Below are 21,676 nucleotides of genomic sequence, written 5' to 3' on the forward strand. Positions count from 1 at the left end.
GCATTCCTGGCCCTGCTTTAGGCAGCCTGTCCAGGGGTGCTTGCTTCTGCTTTTTGAGTCTGGTTTCCGTTGGACAATGCTTCCCTCCATAGTCTCAGTTCTCATCAGGCTGCCTCTGTTGCATGGGTCTAAGCTTCTGCCAGATGGCCCTGGCTCCTGGGTTCTGATAACAACATCTACTTGTGTCATTCCAATCCCAGAGATGATAATGGCTTCTTTCTGTTACTAATTTCTGGTTGCCTCGTTGTTTCCTGCTATGGACTAAATTGTGTCCCCCTCAAATTCCTATGTTGGAGCCCTAACCCCTCAATATGACTGTATTTGGCGATAGGGCCTTTATGGAAATGGTTAAGGTAAACAAAGTCATAAGGGTAGAGCCCAGATCTGATAGAATTCATGTCTTTATAAGAAGACGAATGATCTAGCTCTCACTCTCAGCCATGAAAAAAAAAATAAAAAACCACAGTGAGAAAGTGGCTGTCTACAAGCCAGAAAGAGAGCTCTCTCCAGAATCTGACCATACTGGCATCTGGGTCTTAGACTTCCAGCCTCCAGAACTATGAGAAAATAAGTTCTGTTGTGTAAGCCACCCAGCCAATGAGATTTTGTTATGGCAGTCAGAGCTGACTAATATGCCCCCTTTTCCTTCTAAACCTTTCCTTAACTTTGTGGTATAATTTCCCTGCATTAATTTCCATTCTGTTTGAAATCCCTAGAATGTTTTTGTTTTTTTCTTCTTCTGACTGACCTCTGACTTAGTAACTCAGCTAGCAAGTTCCGACTTGAGATTCCAAACCAAAATCTGTGTTTTTAAAACCCACGTTACATTTCTTAGATTGTTTTGGCTATCTGCAGAAGGTTGGAGGAAGAGTCAAGTAAATAATTTGAAACCAAGGCTCTGTCTGACCAGTGCCACTAAGAAGGATGGAAATAGAAAAAAATTTCAAGGTTTGGGAAGTTCTCAATATGACATTTCAGACACAGCCTTTGTAGTTACGGGCAGAGTTTGGGAGTCCATGCAGAGATAGAGTACTCTTGCTAGTGGCGTGGCTCCAACGCTGCAGCAAGAGGGGCAGGGATATTGTATCTGCAAAATGTGGATATTGACTTGTCAACATTGTGAAATGTGTCATATGATGAAATGCTAAGCATGGAACTGAGTAGAGTGTTAGGGTGGCAGTTAATTATATAGTTTTCTCTTTTCTGATAACACGTGGAATGATAGAATGTTAATGTGGGCAAGGTACAAGTCTCTAATGTTATTAATTTTCTCATCCTTTGACAAGTCTTTCTCCTCCCTCTAGGAAGAGTTCACTTCTATTTACCCAGTTTGAGGAGGAGGTAAATACTTTGAAAGATCTCTTTCACCTTTCTTTCCCAGACCTTGTATTTTGCATCTTTTAATGAGAATATTGAAATCCATGTCTCTTCCTGAGAACTATAAGCATATCCCTCACAAAGGATATGAGACAAAGCAGTTTGCTACTTCCCAATGAGAAAGTGAAAACTTTAGGAATGTTGGTGGCTATTTCTTGGGTAGCTGATGAAGAATGGAGATGAGCATCAGTCTTCCAAATGTCATAGCCACATAATTTGTTTCTATTTATAATGTTCATTCTATTATGCCAAAGGAAGGAACCCAGTGGATGGACATGGTTAACTTCTTTCACAGGGACTTGGTGATTAGTAAGATAGACAGTAATGCCCAGCAAAGGAAATTTCACCTCAAGTTATGATAGTAACATATTACAGTGAGTGGGTTATGAAAGTGAAATATCAAAATTTGTTCAAATTTCCAACACATTACATTCAAGATACACTTTATTAGAATTGTCCAAACCTATTTAATGATAAATGCATAGAAATAATTCACTTGATACCTAGTCACTTTAATCCAATCAAAATAGTTTTCCTTGTTGTTATCTCTAAGGAACAAATTTTTTTATTATTATTATGCTCAGTTAGCCACTGTATAGTCCATCATTAGTTTTTGATGTAGTGTTCAATGGTTCAATAGTTGCATATAACACCCAGAGCTCATCACAACATGTGCCCTCCTTAGTACCCATCACCTGGCTAACCCCCCTCCCAACAGAAAACCTCGGATTGTTTCCCAGAGTCCACAGTCTCTTATGGTTTGTCTCTCTCTCTGATTTCTCCCCATTCAGTTTTCCCTCCCTTCCGCTATGGTCCTCCTTGCTATTCCTTATGTGTAAGGAACAAACTGTTGATCAAAGATGACAGGCGGATACGGTCGCTGTACCCTGCAGAATCACTTATGTTACAGGTGAGTAACTAATAGAAGAAACATTCATTTGTGTGCTAATTGCCTTCTTTAGAGTCTGAGAAATGGAAAAATAGGGACATGAGGTATTTCATGTGCCAATCAGAACCTTAACATATTGTATTTGGTAAAGAGGATTCCACAAAGTAAATTTACATATTCAGGCAGAGGATAATGGAACCTAGACTATAACCCAGGGAAACTGATGATGGATCTGATGTTTCTGCCATTTATACAGCAATAAGTTATAAAAGAACACTACAGGAGGTCAGTTAATTCCTCCATAAACTAAAAAAAAAGAACAATGGGGACTGCTTAGGGCAGGCCAGGCCCAGTGGGCAAAGGTTCATTCCAGAGATGAACAAACACAGAATATGTATTTGCTATCTTTTCTATAAATGTATGTAGTGGGAAAGGCATGGTTTTATATGAGAAAGGCCTGTGTTCTAACCTTAGGCCCAAACTTCTGCAAAAAATGACAATGAAAATAATTCTTGCACATATATTTCTTAAAAGGATTCAATGATTTATTACAGGTAAGATGCCTGGCATATAATAAACTTAACAATTATTATTGTGATGATTATTTGGATTTGGGCCTGAGCCTTCACCTTTCTGAAGGTCCATTCTAGGAAAAAGGGAATAGAGATTTATATGACTCCTTAGAACTTGCACCAGTGGGTAGAAGTTGTAGTGGGTCAGATATTGGAATTGTGGAAAGAAGGCTTTGCAAACAGTTAAAACTGCCTAATGGATACTTCAGGACAAAGTAACTTTTCCTGTCATGGTGGGTGCTTCATTATAAGATAGGCAACTACTTTTCAGGCGCGAAAAAGAGGAGTTCAATATCAGAAGCGAATCCAACTTTTAGGATTCTATGATTCTGAGTAACAAACAGTAAATAGAGTTCAAGGTTTGCAATAGAGTTGAAGGGTTGCTATAGATTGAATTTTTGTGTGTATCGCTTGTAAATATGATAATTTAATACATGCTACTATCTTAATTAATACTTTCTAAATTAGTAACAATAATAATAACAAGGAGAATTTACCATTTACTAGGCACCTACTATATATCAGAGATGGCTATTCACTGCTATTATTAAATATGTAACTTTAATGGGCCACTCCGAAATTCAGTTCAGAAACAACTGGGCAGTCTGGATTAGAAAGAAATCTGGAGAAAAGGGCAGGCAGCTTCCTCCCCCCCCCCAGGTATTCCCATATTACATATTTAAGTGGCTATAAATGAATAACTTTTAGCTGTTATCCTTCTAAATATTAGCACATACTATTTCAAGTATAAAGTTCTCTTTAGCTGAAATATTCTTTTCAGCTATGAATAATTTTTTTTTTAAAGATTTTATTTATTTATTCAACAGAGATAGAGACAGCCAGCGAGAGTGGGAACACAAGCAGGGGGAGTGGGAGAGGAAGAAGCAGGCTCATAGTGGAAGAGCCTGATGTGGGGCTCGATCCCACAATGCCGGGATCACGCCCTGAGCCGAAGGCAGACGCTTAACCGCTGTGCCACCCAGGCGCCCCAGCTATGAATAAATTTTTGACATCTAAATTGAGTCAGGTTTAAAAACATCATCTCAGGATTCAAACTATCATTGAGGTTTTCAAGTTAAAGTGGGAGGTGTGGAGATATTGTGACTTATGGTGAGTTCTAGGCTTCCCAAGTCCAAGGGCATATGACTATATTACTCTGTGTTTGTGCTATATTACTCTGTGTTTTCAACCAATCTGTGGTTTTCTGGAGGAGACTATCAACAGTTAAAATTAAGGGTATTCAGAAGCCCTAATGTGAACAGGCAATTTTACCCTTTTCACCAAAATTCTCTTAGGAGATGAGAATCAAGGCACTCCTGGGTGGCTTAGTCAGTTGAGCATCCAACTCTCGATCTCAGCTCAGGTCTTGATCTCAGTCAGGATCATAAGTTCAGGCCCTGCATTGGTCTCCAAGCTTGGAGCCTACTTAAAAAAAAAAAATAAGAGAGATGAAAACTAATTAGACAAGGAGGTTAATTTCATTGGCAACTCTTTTTCATGGCATCATCATGGCCTACGCTGTTATGAACATGAGAAAGCCCAAAGATAGAGCCTATGATACTTGCAGTTGGTCTCTGGCTGGTGATCCTATGATTTTAATTCAGAATAGGGAACCTCCTGTGTCTGCCTTCTGAAAGCAATATTGTCACTCAGGTTCTTGGACCCTTGATTCCTTTCTCTTAACCCTCCTCCTCTCCCATCTCCATACATCCAATGCAAGACCAGAGGCATGCGGTGGGCCTGTGTAAGTGGTCTAACATCCTAATCCTACTTAGGTCTTTGAAATGATTACCCTCCCCTTAAATATTATAAAGAAGGGCTTTTGATCTAGTCAACTGCTAATTTTTTTCAACTATGGTTTCTTCTAATATAAGAATGCTAACTAGACTTAAGGAGTATTATCTAAAATTAATAACCTATTGAAGACACAATGTGATCATTTTTCAAAATACCTCAAATAAGAAATAGAACTCTGAGAGCCTTGCATTATGATGTGAAGCACAATCAGTATGGATTTGGGGATTTAAAGTTGTCTTCATAGGCCTCGCCCAAAATTACTTCTCTAATTCTCAATCTTGTTTTAAATAATTTGCATCAAGAAACTTTTAGGCCACATGATTATGTAGGTGGATTATTGGGTATCTAAGCAGCTTCTATGGTTTATTGTGAAAAATGCAATTACTTTCCCTGTAGGGATAATGAATATATTACAGTGCATTATACACTAATGTGTATAGTGTGCGGAAGAAATGTATGTGCTTATGCATACATGTATGCTTATATCGTATACTGGTAAACTCATTGTGATTGCAATCTGCAATGCAATCATATATAAGGAAATTAATGTTCCAGTCAATTTCTTACAGAGATATTACATAAATTCTATACTTATAGCTTTGATCCAACTTAAAATTCAATATATTCAGCAACAATTTTGATCAGCAATGACTTTGATCATTAAGATATTTTTACAGTGTATCTTTTACAGTGCTAGGTACTTCTACAGATATCATCTTATTTAATTACCTTGCAGCCCTTTGAAGAGTATGTTAGTGCCCTGATTTTACAGATAAATAAGTAAAAGCTGTCTTCGTCTGTTCTGGCTGCCAGACTAGGTGGCTTATGAACAACAGAAATTTATTTTTCACAGATCAGGAGGCTGGGAAGTCCAAGATCAAGGCACCATGATTCAGTGTGTGGTGAGAACCTGCTTCCCGGTTGAAAGACGGCTGTCTTCTCAATGTCCTCACAAGGTCGAAGGGAGAAGGGAGCTCCTTGAGTTTTCTTTTGTAAGGGAACTAATCCCATTCGTGAAGGCCCCATCCTCAGAACATACGCACCTCTCAAAATGCCCACCTCCAATATCATCATATTGGATGTTAGAACTTCACGTACAAATTTGCAGACACAAACATCCAGTCTATAGCAGAAGCTTAGATGGATAAAATACAATGGACTCAAGACACACAATTTAACTATCTCCAGCCCTGGGACGTGAACTCCACTCCAGCGTTTTCACCAGAGCTTTATTCTTCTAAGGCTAAAGGAAGCCTGGAAGTGGACAAATTTTGTGCACAGCAAATTAAATAATTCACTGAAAAATAGCTCCTGTTTTCCTTTGTGAAAATTGCATAAACCAGCAGGAAAAAATAATATGCTCTAAACTGGAACAGCCAACCTATTTGTTGTGGGAATGAATATCCCAATGTTTTAATCCTGTCTCTACACTGACTGGCAATAGAAGACACTGTGCTAGAAATAACACTTTGCTTTTCCATTGAACACTGAAGTTGTCATAAGAAAAGTGTTTGCCACATTTTTGTGCACTGCAAGCTGTTGTGGGTAGAAGGAATCACCGCTTAATTTGTATCTGGATGTTTTATTCTTCTCATGATGCAAACAGTGACACAGAGAGGTGATATTGCATCCTTTTTTTTTTTTTTTAAATGTAAAGAGATCTGTAGGCATATTAAATGAAAGACTCACGGCAGAGATCTCTTTTCTTTCTTGCAATCTGAAGAGAAAGAAGGAACAACCCCAGAATCACCTTGTAAATTGAGATGGCCACAATGGATGGATTTGAGGGGCAGTGTCCTGCAAAGGGTTAAGCATAGATGTTCTGGAGCCAGAATATCTGGATTAAATTCCAGCTTTATTACATACCAGCTGTGTGACCTAGATAAAGTTAAATTTTTTTTCTGTGCCTCAGTTTCCTATTTGAAAATTGAGAACTAATAAGCTTTGGTACTTCTTACCAAATCAAGTAGTCTCTCTAAGGCAATCTAGTGAAAAAGTAGAAGTTCTGTTTGTCAATGGTTTAATGTCATTGTAGCCAGGGACTGAATGTATTGAGGGAAAAAGCATTCTAACTTCATAAATACCTGGAGGTTTATGCTGAGTTTTAAATAGCGTCTCTCCCTGTCACTGAACATATTTAAAAACACGAATTTCACATTGCTTTCCCTTTAAATAGTCGTCTAACAATTGGAATTGCCAACACAATTAGTGAATTCCAGGAGAGAAGATCATTGTATTCCCAGACCCTAGCCCATGATAAATATTTGTTGAATTAATGATACAACCAAGAAATCTGATACCTTTAGACATGTTGGCATTGCTTATCAAAGATGCATTCTATTATTATTATTTTTTAAAGATTTTTAAAAATTTATTTGTCAGGGAGAGAGAGAGCTAGATAGAGAAGTAGGCAGAGGGAGAAGCAGGGAGCCCGATGCAGGACTTGATTCCAGGCCCCGTGGATCATGACCTGAGCTGAAGGCAGATGTTTTGGGTGTGTGTGTGTGTGGTTTTTTTTTTTTAAGATTTAATTTATCTATTTGACAGAAAGACAGCCAGTGAGAGAGGGAACACAAGCAGGGGGAGTAAGAGAGGAAGAAGCAGGCTCCCAGCAGAGGAGCCTGATGCGGGGCTCAATCCCAGAACACCGGGGTCACGCCCTGAGCTGAAGGCAGATGCTTAATGACTGAGCCACCCAGGCTCCCCTGAAGGCAGACGATTAATTGCCTGAGGCACGCAGGCATCCCAAGATATATTCTATTATTTTCAAAGAGGACAGAACAGTACTCTGAAATATGTGAAATATTATTAAAATTCTTTTATTCTCAGGAAAGAAAATGGGATGGCTGAGAACACAGTTGGAGCTGAAGAGACAAGCCTCTAGTGCTGGTCCTGGGTAGGGCTTCTGATTGGTCGTGTCATTTGAAAACATTATATGCTACAAAAAGGGGTTTCTAAGCTGTGGTAGGCTCAGGGGCCAGTGTTGGTAATGAAATGATTTTAGGTATAGACGAATGAATATTTTTATAGTGCCACCCAGGCACCCATATTTATTTATTTTTTTAAAAAGATTTTATTTATTTATTTGAGAAAGTGATCGAGAGAGAGGGAGAGAGAGAGACAGAGAGCGCGCGCTCGCCAGCGCGCGCATGGGGGGGGGGAAGGGCAGAGGGAGAAGCAGGCTCCCCTGCGCTGGGCAGGGAGCTTGACAAGGGCTTGATCTCAGAAGCCTGAGATTATGACCTGAGTCGAACGCAGATGCTTAACGGACTTAGCCACCCAGGCACCCTATTTAATAGGTATTTTAAAAATTCAACAACACATCATATAGGTCCAGTCTATTCCCACTTTATTTAAAAAAATATTTTATTGACTTATTTGATAGAGAGGAGAGAGTGAGCACGAGCAGGGGGAGGGGCAGAGGGAGAGGGAGAAGCAGACTTCCCGCTGAGCAGGGAGCCAGAGTAGGGAGCCTGATGTAGGCCTCAATCCCAGGACCCCGCTTAACTGACTGAGCCAACCAGGTGCCCCTCTATTCCCACTTCATATAAGAGCTCCCAGACTCTTCCCTGGGGAAATGCTGCTGCACCATGGGTGCCAGTCTTGGTGGGACTGTTAATCAGGATGCTTCTTGTGCTGCTCACCAAGGCATGGGACAAATGTATGCTGTGTTTCTAACCTTCCAACGGAGTGATACAAGTTTTGAGTTTAGTCAGCCCTGTGACTGCATGATGATTCCAGCTGCCTCCAGTCCTGGGGCTGTCTAAGCTGGTCTTCCCAGCACCCACCTCTTCTGCTCATCCTTCCAACCTAGGAGTTGTCCTGAATTTTTCAATATGCTCTTTTTTTTCAATTCTATGTAGCAAGTTTTTGCTGATTATATTTAAAAATTCTTTTACCATGAATGTCATAGATATTATTGCTTCAGAAAAATTAGTGTTTTAACATTAAACATGAGTTTGTAAAGGAAAATGTTAAATACACTGTGCAAATGATATGCAGATACAGCAAAAATTGTGAGGATTGGCAAATGGCTAATGATGGGAAACATCATTGAAAATATTGATATTAGCAATGAGCTTCCTGGGTGCATTTAGGAATTAAAATTGGGGTATCTGGAAAAGCTATTAAAAAGAGCATTGAGGATTATATTATTGGGATGATTTGATCAATATGAAAAATATGGACTTGAAACAATATATTAATTAATAAATTAGTAATGGTCTTAAAGGTCTGGAACAGATACATTTTGAAAAGGGAGTGGTATTATTTCCTTGTTCAAGATCAGGCTTTTTTTTTTTTCCAAATCTAAAAACACTTCTTCTTTGCCTATATCAGAGAAAACCGTTTTTTTCTGAGTGAAGTATTTTATTTTTGACATTATTTTTCCCCAATTAGTAAAACACCAAAAGTATACACCTTTGTCAACTAAATCAAGAATCAGTGTTGCAGAAAAGGAGTGTGTGTGTGTGTGTGATATTTCTTGTTAGGACTGTTAATGTTTTCAGTCCTGCTTTTTCTGGACATATTGTTATAAATGCCATGATTTCCTTTGTGTCAGAACTCCAAGAAACAAGTTATGACTCTACTGTCGTCCCTCTCACTTTCAGGTTCTCTGAGTATTGGTTTGGGGTCAAACATTTGGAAATTGAAGACGTTTACCCCATGAATCTTGCTTTTTTTACCTGATGCTTTAATTTTTATTTCAAAAATATGTGTTTAAAATGTTGAGGTGAACGTTGGGCTACATAAAGATTTTGACACCTGAAACTGTTTTCGGCGATTATGCTTTCTCAGTGATCCCCCTTAGGGAAATAATGATAAGAAATGCAGGTCACTTATAACCCGCCCCCCCCCAACCAAATAATCTACAGTAGGAAAAGAAAGGGTCAGGTACTGGGTATTTCACTTTGAAATGACAGGACACCATGCAATCAACTATGTTTCCAATATGACCTTTATTGAGCAAGTACTGCTGTGACATTTAACATCAATCAACGAAAGGTTGCAAACTGTGCATGTCAACGAGGTTCTCCCATGAACAAAAGTCCTTTTTCAATGCACCAGTGAGGTAAACATAATTATTCATATATAGCTTTCTTAAGGCTAAGAGAGTTCTGTGTTTCATTTATTATTTTTGGCTCAGTTGATTCTTTGCATAATACATCTCAAGACATCCCTCCCCACAAGTGCCCCCTTTCCAACAGCTTAGGAAATTGGCCAATTCCCCAGGTACATACAATATCATGCATTTGAATCACCCAAAGACTGAGGAGGGAGCACCCTGAGCTTGCATGCAGTTCCCTCATATTGCACAAAGTAAATACAATGTCTGGAGCCCCCATGGGAGAACCCGTTCTGTTTTGAAGCTGTCAATCACATGCATATTAAAATTGTCATATGGCTTAACCTTTTGCAATGGACTCAAATATTAGTCACTCTGGGTGACTTCCTTTACTATGGCGTGTGAAGTGACCTTCTCTACCTTTTTGGTAGACACTAGCTTCTCCTCAAAGGTCTCTTCATGCTCTTCCACCTTTTGAGTGACGGTTACAGATTTGGTGATGTATTTGGTAGCACCATCGCCCCCCTCACTGGTGATTTTTTCTATCTTTTTGGTCACCACCACTTTTTCCTCACTTCTGTCTCCCCCCTTCTTTTCATCTGCTGGGCTCAAGTCTAGCCCATTGGTGACAACCCCTTTCTCCTCTTCTCCCCCACTGCCTTTCTCTTTAGTTTCCTGCTCTTCCTCCTTTCCTTCCACCTCCCCATTTACCGCTATGTCTTCCTTCCTGGATTCCTTGGAAGCCTGATCACCACCTTCCTCCTCACTTCCCCCCTCCTCTTCCACCTTCTCCTTCTCCTTCTCTTTCTCCTTCTCCTGAGGCTGTGGCTTCTCCTCTTTGACATCTTTCTCCAAGATCACCTTTACAGATTTGGTGACAGTGCTCACCTCCTCCACCACTTCCTCTTTTACTGGGGACTCTGCCTTCTTCTTCTCCGGCACTTCTTTCGGCTTCTCCTCCTTTTTCTCCACCTTCTCTTCCTTGGGGGATTCCTTTACTTCTTCTTTCTTTTCTTCCTCCACTTTCTCTTCTTCTTTTTTCTGCTCGGCTTTCTCAGCTCCAGCTTCTGCTTTTGGTTTCACCTCTTCCACTGGGGATTTGGGCACTGGAGACTTGGCCTTCTCTGGCTTTTCTGCCTTGGCTTCTGCCACCGGCTCCTCCTTGGGAGCCACCTCTTCACGCTTCTCTTCAGTTTTCTTTTCATCCTTAGCTTCAGCTTCTCCTTCACCTTCGGCCTCTATCTCTCCTTCTTCTTCCTGTTCACCTTCCTCTTTTTCACTAGAACCTTCCTTCTCGGATCCTCCTTCTTCAGCTTGGTCTGATTTAGCACCCTCCTCTTCCTCCTCTTCTTCCTCTTGGCCTTCCTCTTCCTCCTTTTCTCCTTCTTCTTCCTCTTTAAGTTCAGGCGCAGCCGCTTTCTCTGGAGACTTTTTGGCAGCTATGACTTCTTCCTCAGCCCCTGCCTCTTCCTTCTCTTCTGCCTCTTCTTCCTTCTCTTCTTTCATGGACACGGCCAATTCCTCTGTAATGGCTGTCAAGGCATCTTCCATTTCTGATTTCTCATCTTCCACTTTGGTTTCCTCTATGATCTCCTCAACAAATTTGTGTTGGACCTTTAGCTTAGGAGCCTCTACCTTGGTTTTCTGAATCTTACTGGATATTGTGACTGTGGGCTGTCGGTGTGTATACAGCGGCCCAGTGATGCTTCCTGCAAATGTGCTAAATCTGGTCTCTTCACCCTCCAGTAGTTTTCTAAGGACCGAATCAAAAAAGACAAGTCATAATTAAAATCTCAGTGGCCTTATGAGTTTCATTATGTGATAGGTAATGCAGCAGATATCTTTCAACAAATAGAATCACATAAACAAAAGATTATGTCAAGCTAATGTAATACCTGCTATCATTTCACTGGTCTACAGTGTCATAACCAGAGATTCTCATGGACCACCAGCCAATCACCTGCTGCAGTAACTGACCACACCCAATAGTCCACTAACACACCCAGCCACCAAATCTCAGCTCTGCCGCAGTCTATTTGCTGCACCATGAATATGCTGAAAAGCTCTGTCATGGCCATAAAAACCTTAGTGAACTTCTTGGACATTTGGACTTTCAGGATGTACACTAAATTTCTTTTAGCAAATATAACGGTCAGCAAATCTAGAAAACTGTTTAGTGTGCATCAGTATTTGGGGTATATCAAGTTATAAATTGGTCTGCAATTTTAATCATAAACTGTCTATTTGATATAATTATTCAGCTTTCCTGAAAAGAGAGGTAGCTCTGAGTGCAATTTATTCCTGAAATGTTATGATGATGACCTTTTGGTAGTAGAAAAAGTGTTTAGTCAAGGATTTTCTCCTATGAACTTAGTCATCAGTAAGGTGACATCAGTTAGCACACCTATAATCTTTTTTTTTTTTTCTCTCTCTCTGGTTGTGTATCTAGGTCTGTAGATATAAATCTAAATAGAACAGAATACACATATTTTCTCTCTATTCTATCAAATATTTATAATATATTCTATCTAATATATGTATACATATCCATCCCATCACTCTATGGCTGTTCTCAGCCAGATGATGGCAATAGTAAGCTGTAACAGAGAAATTGAATGTCCTGGAATTTGTCCTTGACATTATAAAGTTGAAAAGCTGAAACCACTATATGAAATATTAAAAACTAAAATTCTGTTTTTGTTTCAAACAGTTGGAAAACATTTTTCACTAAAAGTTTAAGCATAATCACAAGCACTGAAATCAATCAGTGCCATCCCTCAAAACATTTTATTTAAATACTTATTTTAACTAATGTTTACTCTTTTAAAGCTGTGTAGAGTGGTAAAGCCAGATTTACAATTCTTTAGAATAATTTTTTTTTAATTAAGAAAGAAAGCCAGGCACTGATTTAAGATCCCTGCCACCTGCTTGCTTTAACTTAAGTGATGGGGTTCTGCCAAAACAGCCTCTGCAGTGCGGTAAGTATTTCTGCCCAGTCGGTAGTGACAGCGGTACCTGTACGCAGCGATCTCAATATCCAGAGCCATCTTGACGTTGAGGAGGTCCTGGTATTCTCGCAAATGACGAGCCATTTCCCACTTTGTGCCCCGGAGCTCATTTTCCAACTGTTGGATGGTGTCCTGAAATAGACACAGCCATAGACTCATGCTTCCAACAGCAACTTCTTTCGCAAACCATTTACTAACCCCTCCCCCCATTTCCTTCCAGTTCTGTAAACCCTGTAGCTTCCAGCCCCCTAAAACAAAAATAAAAACAGAAAAAAAAACACGGAGGAACTGTCAAATAAACAAACAGGAGCAATTAGACAATATGAGATTTTCTGGGCACACCATGCATGGAGACCAGTGGATCTAGAACTCGTCTCAGCAGGAAACAAACGTGTTTGGGAAAACCCCTCGGCCGACCTCGCCCTTCTCATCTGAGCCTTTTGGGCTGAAGCCAATTTTAAGAGTTCTGATCACGACCGTAAAAGTTGAGAATATATGAGTTTCTGCACAAGCTATCCTAAACTTGCTGCTCGGTCAACTGCTCAAATGTGTACCCTCTACTGTAAAACTAGACCTCCCGAGGAAAAAAGCACGTTTCCTAAAGGTCAGAGCTCTTAGGAGCTGGAGATGGTGGGTGGAGGAGGAGTGGAGAAGGATGGAGTGGGGCGGGGACGCTTTGCGCATCTAACTTGCTCGGCGTCGCGCGCGCGCACTGGCCACCGGCCACCAGGGAGCGCGGCGGAGAGCGCGCCGGGTCGCGTGCCTGAGTGTCGGGGGCGCGCGGCGCTGGCGCTGGCGCAGGCTGGCCGCGCAGCCGCGGTTCCTACCTGGTAGCTGCTGAGGTCGTGGTTATGGCGCTCCTCGATGTCGCTGAGCTGCCGCTCCAGGGACTCCTTGGTACCGCGCACTGACTCGAGCTCGATGCTCTTGGACTGCAGCTGGCGCCGGTACTCGGCGATCTCTTCCTTGGCGGATCGGATGGCCTCCTTGTTTTGCTCGGCTGCCTCCGTGAGCTTGGCGTAGCGGCACTTAAACCACTCTTCCGCCTGGTGCATGTTCTGGTCGGAGTGGCATTCGAGCTGGGAGCGGATCTCCTTCAGAGCCGACGAGATGTCTGTCTTCAGGTAGTCTTTGCGCTCCACCGTGATGTGCGACGCCTGGATCTGGGCCAACAGGTCGGCCACCTCCTCCTCGTGATTGCTCCGCAGGAAGGCCACCTCATCCTGCAGCGACTGCACCTTCTTGTCCAACTCCACCTTGACCAGCGACGCCTCCTCGATGTCTTTGCGCAGCGCGCGGATGGCCGCCTCGGTGTCGTCGCGCAGCCGTGCCTCCTCCTCGAACCGCTCCTTGAGCCGGTGGATGTCTTCCTCCAGGTGATCCGAGTCCAGCTGCACCTGAGCCTTCTCGTGATTCACCAGCTCGAGGGTGGCGCGCAGCTCGCGGATCTCCTGGTCGTACGCGTCGCCCAGCTGGGCGTGCGAGGCCTGCTTCTGCCGCAGCGCCTGGATCTCCGCCTCGATCTCCTTGTTCTGCTGCTCCAGGTAGTGCACTTTCTCGATGTATCCAGCGAAGCGGTCGTTCAGCCCCTGCAACTGCTCCTTTTCGTTGGAGCGGGACAGCTTGTAGTCGCCGCCCGGCCCAGAGCCCCCGTTGAGCAGCGACGAGGACTGGCTGAAATCGAGGCTGCTCTCGGCAGAGCTGAGCATGGCCGAGCTGTAGGTGAGGCGCGGGCCAAGCGCGCTGCGCTTGTAGGAGGAGGACACGGTGCTGGGCGAGCCGCGGGACCACGACTGCGAGCGGAAGCCGCTGGATGGGGAGCCACTGACGCGGCTGAAGCTCGAGCGGGTCTCGGTGACCCGCCGGTAGGCGGACGGGTTGCCCAGCGAGTCCAACGTGTAGCTCATCTTGGAGGCCTCGGGGTGTGTGGCTGTCACAGCGTTCTGCTGGTCTCGCCGCAGCCCATTTATAGCCGCGGCAGCTGGTCCCGGGCCAGGGCCCCGCCCCGTGGAGGCGGCGGCCGAGGAGGCGGGGACTGCGGGCACCGGGCCGGGGGAGATGAGGGGGGTAAAGACAGCCTAGCAGTGATTCAGCGCTCGCTCCACGTGGGCCCACGCCGCATCGGACCCAGGACTTTGCTGCGGGGTGCCTGCCCCTCCCCCCAACTCTCCTGTGGTCCCAGACCACTTGTCGCCCCTCAAGGCCCCTCTCTCCGTTTCTCTTCGCCTTCGGATTGCATTTTAAACTCTCGGTGCGAGTATTCACCCAACGCCCTTTCTTTGTCTAGTCACTCTTCTGCCTTTCGGGCAGCTTTTCTCCCGAGCCCCTGGCCACCTTGTTCTTTTCTTATACCTGCGGCTTTTTTTTTTTTTTCTTTTGCCCGTTCTCCATTACTTTTTTCCTTTACCCATCTTCTGTGCTGAATCTCTTTCCCTTCATTTGGTCATCTCTTCGCTTTCCCAATTTTAGCCTTCTTTAGTCCCACTCACTCCGCCCTTCTCTCTGAACCCCTTACTCCAAGGCCTTTTTCTTCCCATCCTTTTCTAGTCCTCTACTCCTTCCTCCCCTCCCCCTACTTTCCTCCCCTCCCCCATCCTCATTTCCCCTCGCCTACCTCCCCTTCCCCCACTCCTCCTTTTAAAGCAGTCCGAGATGAGCGCAAGCCCAGAGTTGGGCCTAGAAGAAAAAAACAAAAAGACTTTGAAGAACAGTCGGCCTGAAGGCTTCGGGAAGGGGACAAAGAGGATGGGCCTGGGTAGTTATTTGTATTAAAAGTGGGATGTGGCGCTACATTCTGCTTAACGTTTGGGGGACGTCCGCAGCTTCCGCAGGGGCAGAAGGTAAGGCGCTTGTGCTCGCTATGGCGCCGGCAGCACCAAGGACAGCGCCCAGGCGCGAGAGCCGGGAGACTCCGCTGCCCTGGGGGCTTGTTACCCAGCTGAGCCTGTCAGGTTGGCGGGGGTTTCCTTCCCCCTCTTCTCGAGTAAATACAGTTAAAGCCTGTTTGTAGTGACTCTGTTTGCAGGAGCCAAGCTGGAATCGAACACTAAGATTTCTCTGCAATGCAGAGTTGGCACAATGAACCGATTGCAGATTTTGAAAACAACTAAAATTCATTATAGTCAGGTAACAGAAATAATGTACTTGTAGCCCAAGTTGAGTTTTCTGACCTATGATAGATGCAAGAAATCAAGAGATACAGGGAATGAAATTTGAAGGTCAAATATTCCTTGGAAAGGGGAATTTGAAAACTGCTTAGGTGAAAAGTCCAGGGGAATATAGTGTGTGAGAAGTTTGAACACAAACAATTGCTTTGTCATCATTCTGTTCAGTATACCCTGTATGTAACTGCAGTGATCGAAAAGCACCTGAATTAATTTAAAATTAATTTAAAAGTTGCCAAACAGATTCACCACAACCTTGAATTAAACCAGATATTTTTTTTCCTCCATTTAAAATATATTTTCCTAGTTAGATATTAATGACTGATTTGATACAGATTTTCCATATCTTTTAACGTTTAATTCAATAAGGACTCTACATAGACTTCCTGATGTCTGGTGCACTGTTAACTGGTAAAATGCCCCTTTATTTTACATAGTACTTTGGGGTAATTTAAGGTAGAAAAGTTCAGAATCCTGAAAGACAAAGCGAAGAACAGAGTGTAAGACTAATGACCGAGTTTGCTGGGGCCATGGGCAAAAATGCGTGCATGAGAAACACTTGGTATGGCTGAGAAGAACCACTGCTTGGGAAAAGTAGACACCCCAGACTTAAATATTTTCCTTCCACAGCACACTTTCTTTAGGTCTTGTGGTTTTGTTTTTTTTTTTAAAGTGACGTGGTGATGTCAATCAGTAAGTTTCTAGAGATTTTTTTTTTATTTTCATGAGATCTCTTGGCCCATTTGTATTTTAAAATAGAAGGGGTTAATTTAGGGAGTTACTTTTAGCTCATTAAGGTGAAACTGCAGCATTGCAGGCTGTGTGGGGGAAGGATGTTCTAATTTGCTGAGTGACAGGTTATCTTTCAGGCAAGGAGAGCCCATGTCTTGAGCTGTTGGGAAAGGCAGATTGACGGAATCAGGGGATTGACTTGTGAATATTGGAAAAAAAGGGGAGATTTTCTGGTTTCTGATAGATAAATAAAGGAAAAGAGAAAGACAATTTTCTGCCCTTCTGTAAAGTACTGCCAATCTCCAGGTTGGAAAGATGACATCAGATAAGGCCAAATGCTAATTATGCAGTAATTATGCCTTCGTTACTTATTACTTTCTGCTTTTATTAAAAAATTTAAAAAGCCCTTGGGAGTTTCATGTTGCATTTGCGCTGGAAGGACTTTCTGCAGTGAGAGCAAATGGTTAACAGGCAGGCTGCTGCTGTTAGTTTCCTTCAGGGTTTTAAAAATGAGATGACTCTGCAGAGAGACATTTACAAGGAAACACACGTCTAACTTCACAATTAGCCTGTTTTGCCTTGTATTTAAACTAGCTCAGAAATTGTTAAGGTTCCAACTGGTTACAGGAGGAGGAAAGCGTTGCGTACAAACAAAATACTGGCCAATTACTCAGGCTAAATCCAGTTAGTGACTATAGCTTATAATTGCAACTTTGGTGTCACATGAAGTATTGTTCAGTCTGGTCACAACAGGATAACCCAGAGAATTATATCAGTCACTTCATTCAGGGAAAAAAGTTCCCATGGCTTAAAAAATGATTGGTCCAATTTCACGTTGACTGAAATGTTTTATTTTATATTAGACTTTTTACTTTAATCACTCTTTCTGAAGGTGATTTGAAGGTTATGCTTATCAGTGAATTTAGTATAGAAACTTTTTAAAGAAAGCTGTAATATTAATTTTTCCTTCTTTGATATTTTTAAAGAACATTTACCACACTCACATTTGCCATAGAAAGAAATGTAAAGTTTTGCATTTTTTACCCTAATGACACTAAGGCTACAGAATCTTCTGAAAATATTAACAAGAGAGGAAAAAGCATGAGGATTTATCTGAATTTACAATACTTTTGAGTTTGACTGTGATACTTTTATAATTTATCCTAAATAGGGAAATTACAGATCTGATTTAAAGTAAGACATTTTTAATTAAATTGTCTCTAGATTGTTGTATCATAAACTACCGTGTGTTTTGAATCACTTCATAGGGAAATACAGAGCATGCTATGTGTTCCTTCAGTAGGTAAAGTGCAAAGATTAACTTTGTAGTTAAGAGATAGCTATCCTGAGGTCTTATCTAATGATAATGGGAGAAATATCCTTTGCATAGGGTTTATTCACTGAATCAAAAAATAAGGTTAGAAAAATGAGGAATTGAGTATTTTCTTCCTTCTTCCTGTATTTCCTTACACTTAAAAGAATACTTTTTGAAAGACAAAAATACAAGGAGGATGGGATGTGGGAATGGAGCAGCAAGCAAGATGCTCTGGATGGAAGATACCACCGTCAGAATGGTAGGCTGAATCTATCTAAGATTAATAAGATCATCTGTACTTTCTTCCAACCTACTGCGATGTCTTGAACTTGATCATTTTGCCTAGGATCTGATTCTTGAACTCATGATGAATAATTGTTTAAAAAATTGTCCTTTTCTAATTATTTAAGACATTGTTGGTGTAGGAAGGTAGGGACTGAGTACCCTGGAGGGAGAACATAAGGAAAATGAGAACTATAATAATTCTTTCTTCTTGAGCCTTGGGATGTCAAACTTCAGAAGCAGCTTTGATTTTGATTTTTTTTATTTCAGATGTCCAAAGCAAAATAAAAATATCCTCAGGGGAAAAAGATTGTTTCCTGTCAGGAAAATTGGGATATACATGCCCCTATTGTCTTTAATTAAAACAAGCCCATTGAACCATAGCGTCCTTTTTCTAACATTAGACCCCGAAATGGTGTTTGTTTCCCTTGCCAAATATTGTTACTCATTTTATATTGCCTTCTGTGTCTGTCAGTTTTAATGCAGAGTTAATTGAAGTATTAAAAAAATTAAAAACATTTTACATCTTTAAATTGTTCCAAATATAAGCTTAATCAGTCTCCAAATTCTATATCTAGAAATTTCATATTTTATGGGGGAAAGATTTAGCTTCAGCTTTAAGGTAGCTTGCTGAGTTTTTTTGCTGTGTAATGCCTTCACCCCACCACTGAGAATCAGTCCTGTGGAAGCCAGAGGAGGAGGACTTAGAATTTTTAAAAAGTATTTAAGGTATCCTTGCTAAAAGTGATTCTAAAAATAAAGTTCAATAGATGCAAAATAAAACTACTGTATTAATTTCCAGCATTTTAAAAATTCGACACGTTGGCTTTACCTGTAAAGCGAATGTCATGCACTTGTATTTTTCAAGCCCTGCATTGCACATGACCTTGCACCAGTGCAGCCATGTAATATTTATGGCATATTTTATCCCAAGCTTACCAAGGCTTAGCAAGAGACATAATTCTTTTATTAGAAACTTTTAATTAAAATGAGCTTTGTAAAAGGAGAGCAGACCAATGATCTATTATCTTTGGACTAAATTTCTGAGCAGAGCTGAACCCAGGGATATAAAACAAAGTCAGAAAGATGCCCCACCTAATAATGAAGCTTCATCGGTCCAGGACTGGTTCTTCCTTCACAATCTCCAGTGATTCTCAAAAGCGGTATTCTTTCATAATCCTCAGAAAATGGGCACACTATCATCTCCTTCTCTCTTCACTGCAATTGCCAAGAGCATCATGTATTTTAGAATGCTTTTACTCACTTTTTGGGTTGAAGTTAACAAATACTTAAGTGTAGAAATCTGCAAAGTGCAGAGAAATAATACCTTAAGTATTTTATGCTAGCTTTTCCCCTGTAATTTAAATATTGATGGGGTCTTTCTGTTTATATAATTCCATACCCTTCTTTGTAAAATAAATATGTTTTAATTTGTAATTTGCTATTTTAGAGGAAGGAATGTGGTATTTTATGCCAGGCAACTTGGCTGCTAGTCAAATACTTGATTTTTAATTTCCTCTTAAAAAAAACCCAACACTTTTATGGGCCCTGTAGATCAAGAATGATAACATAATAATAACTATAATATAGTAATGATAATGGATCAGGAATATCTAATTGGGTCTGAGTATTAATTTCCGTCTCTCTGTCTTTCTTTCTGTCTGCCTTTCTCTCTCCTTGTTCATTGAGAGGAGTGCCATCGTGAAGTTGAAGGCCGTGATTTGACAGTCAGAAGTGGTGCCCCATAATCTGGCCTAGTCAGACCTGAATACTGTATTATTTTACACTTAATGATTCCCTGAATCCCAAAGTCATCATCATCATTATCGTCACCACCATCAGATTTTATATGTGAATAACGCTTTACATGAAAGAAACAAAACAAAACTTTGTTATCTCATCTGGAATGAGCATGGGGTGGGGACAGATGGGGGTAGATAGGGTAGAACACAAATTACTTTTCCCATTTTATAGTTGGTGGAATCCATTAAGAGACTTGTCCAAGGCCACACGCCTGGTAAGTGGTGGAGCCAGGACCAGAATTCACATTTTTGATACTATGGCTAATATAAAACAAACAAACAAACAAAAAAAACGTTCTTAGTATATCCAATCCAGGCTCCATCAGCATGAAAAAAAATTAAAAGTAAGCAGATACTAGTAATCTCAATAACAATAATTGGTATTCTAAAGTGCTGACTAAGTGTTGAGCACTGTGCCAAGACTCATTTAACCATCACAAAAACCCTCTGAGGTGATGCTATTATTTATTATTTTTTAAAGATTTTTTTAATTCATTTGAGAGAGAGAGTTGGGGGGAGGGGCAGAGGAAGAGGGAGAGAATCACAAGCAGACACCCTGCTGAACACAGAGCCCCGAAAGGGTCTTGATCCCAGGATTCTGAGATCGTACCCTGAGCCGAAACCAAGAGTTAGATGTTCAACCAACTGAGCCACCCAGGTGTCCCAGGTGACACTACTATTATCTCAATTTTGTTGAAAAAGCAATTAATTGAGCGTGTAGGCACAGAGAGGCTAAGTACCACACACAGCTAGGCAATTGTGGAGTTGAGATATGAATCTAGGACTGTCAGACTCTGGAGGGAGGATGACCCTCCCCAAGAAGTCACACAGCCTTGAAGGCCACACAGTCCATCTTAAAGATCTCATTTAAAAGCTATTGTGTAGGGGCGCCTGGGTGGCACAGTCGTGTCTGCCTTCGGCTCAGGGCGTGATCCCAGCGTTCTGGGATTGAGCCCCACGTCAGGCTCCTCCACTGGGAGCCTGCTTCTTCCTCTCCCACTCCCCCTGCTTGTGTTCCCTCTCTTACTGGCTGTCTCTCTCTGTCAAATAAATAAATAAAATCTTTAAAAAAATAAAATAAAAAAATAAAAAAAATAAAAGCTATCGTGTAACTGTCAGGTCATGTTATGAAAATCTAGGACACACACCATACATTCTTTTGTGGACTTTTTTATTATCTATATAAAAATAAAACATTTTCGTATTTTCTCAGGTGAACATTATTTCTTGGTTTGTGACTGTATTAAAGATATTAAAAATGAAAACTTTTGAGTTACTTGTCTTTATTATTTTTTTTCCTCTTGGTTAATTTTCTACGTAATTTGAAGGACATCTAATTCATTCTAGTCCATGATCCGTGGATAATATCCCTAATCATTTGATCTATTATTTTATCTGGGGTCTATCATTCATCTCTACATGCACTTTTGGATGAGTTTCTAGGAGATTTTAATTCATATCATACATTAATTTATCATCATTGTCACTCATTTACTAATATATATTTGTATACATTCAAATTAAAAAGAAAAAAATAATCCTTATGTATTCACAATTTTTTTGTAAATATCAAACCTTTAACCTAAATTTACTTTGAGGGATCCAATAAGGAGTACTTGAATCTCGGCAGAAGGAATTGCTTGCCCGCAGTCTTCATCAGGGAAGGTTTACGA

General features: G+C 41.2%; 1 protein-coding gene across 1 annotated transcript; it reads right to left on the bottom strand.

The window, feature by feature from the left end:
* Positions 1-9,582: 9,582 nt before the first annotated feature.
* On the bottom strand, positions 9,583-20,519 carry NEFM (neurofilament medium). Its single transcript, XM_002914440.4, has 3 exons — positions 13,536-20,519; positions 12,716-12,840; positions 9,583-11,453 (listed from the first exon to the last, which is right to left on the bottom strand). Exons 1-3 carry the CDS (start codon positions 14,613-14,615, stop codon positions 10,067-10,069), a joined length of 2,592 nt encoding a protein of 863 aa, XP_002914486.2. The 5' UTR covers positions 14,616-20,519; the 3' UTR covers positions 9,583-10,066.
* Between the last annotated feature and the right edge of the window lie 1,157 nt (positions 20,520-21,676).

The sequence above is a fragment of the Ailuropoda melanoleuca genome, chromosome 5 (genome assembly GCF_002007445.2).
Source record: "Ailuropoda melanoleuca isolate Jingjing chromosome 5, ASM200744v2, whole genome shotgun sequence".
In the NCBI taxonomy this organism is placed as follows: Eukaryota; Metazoa; Chordata; class Mammalia; order Carnivora; family Ursidae; genus Ailuropoda; species Ailuropoda melanoleuca.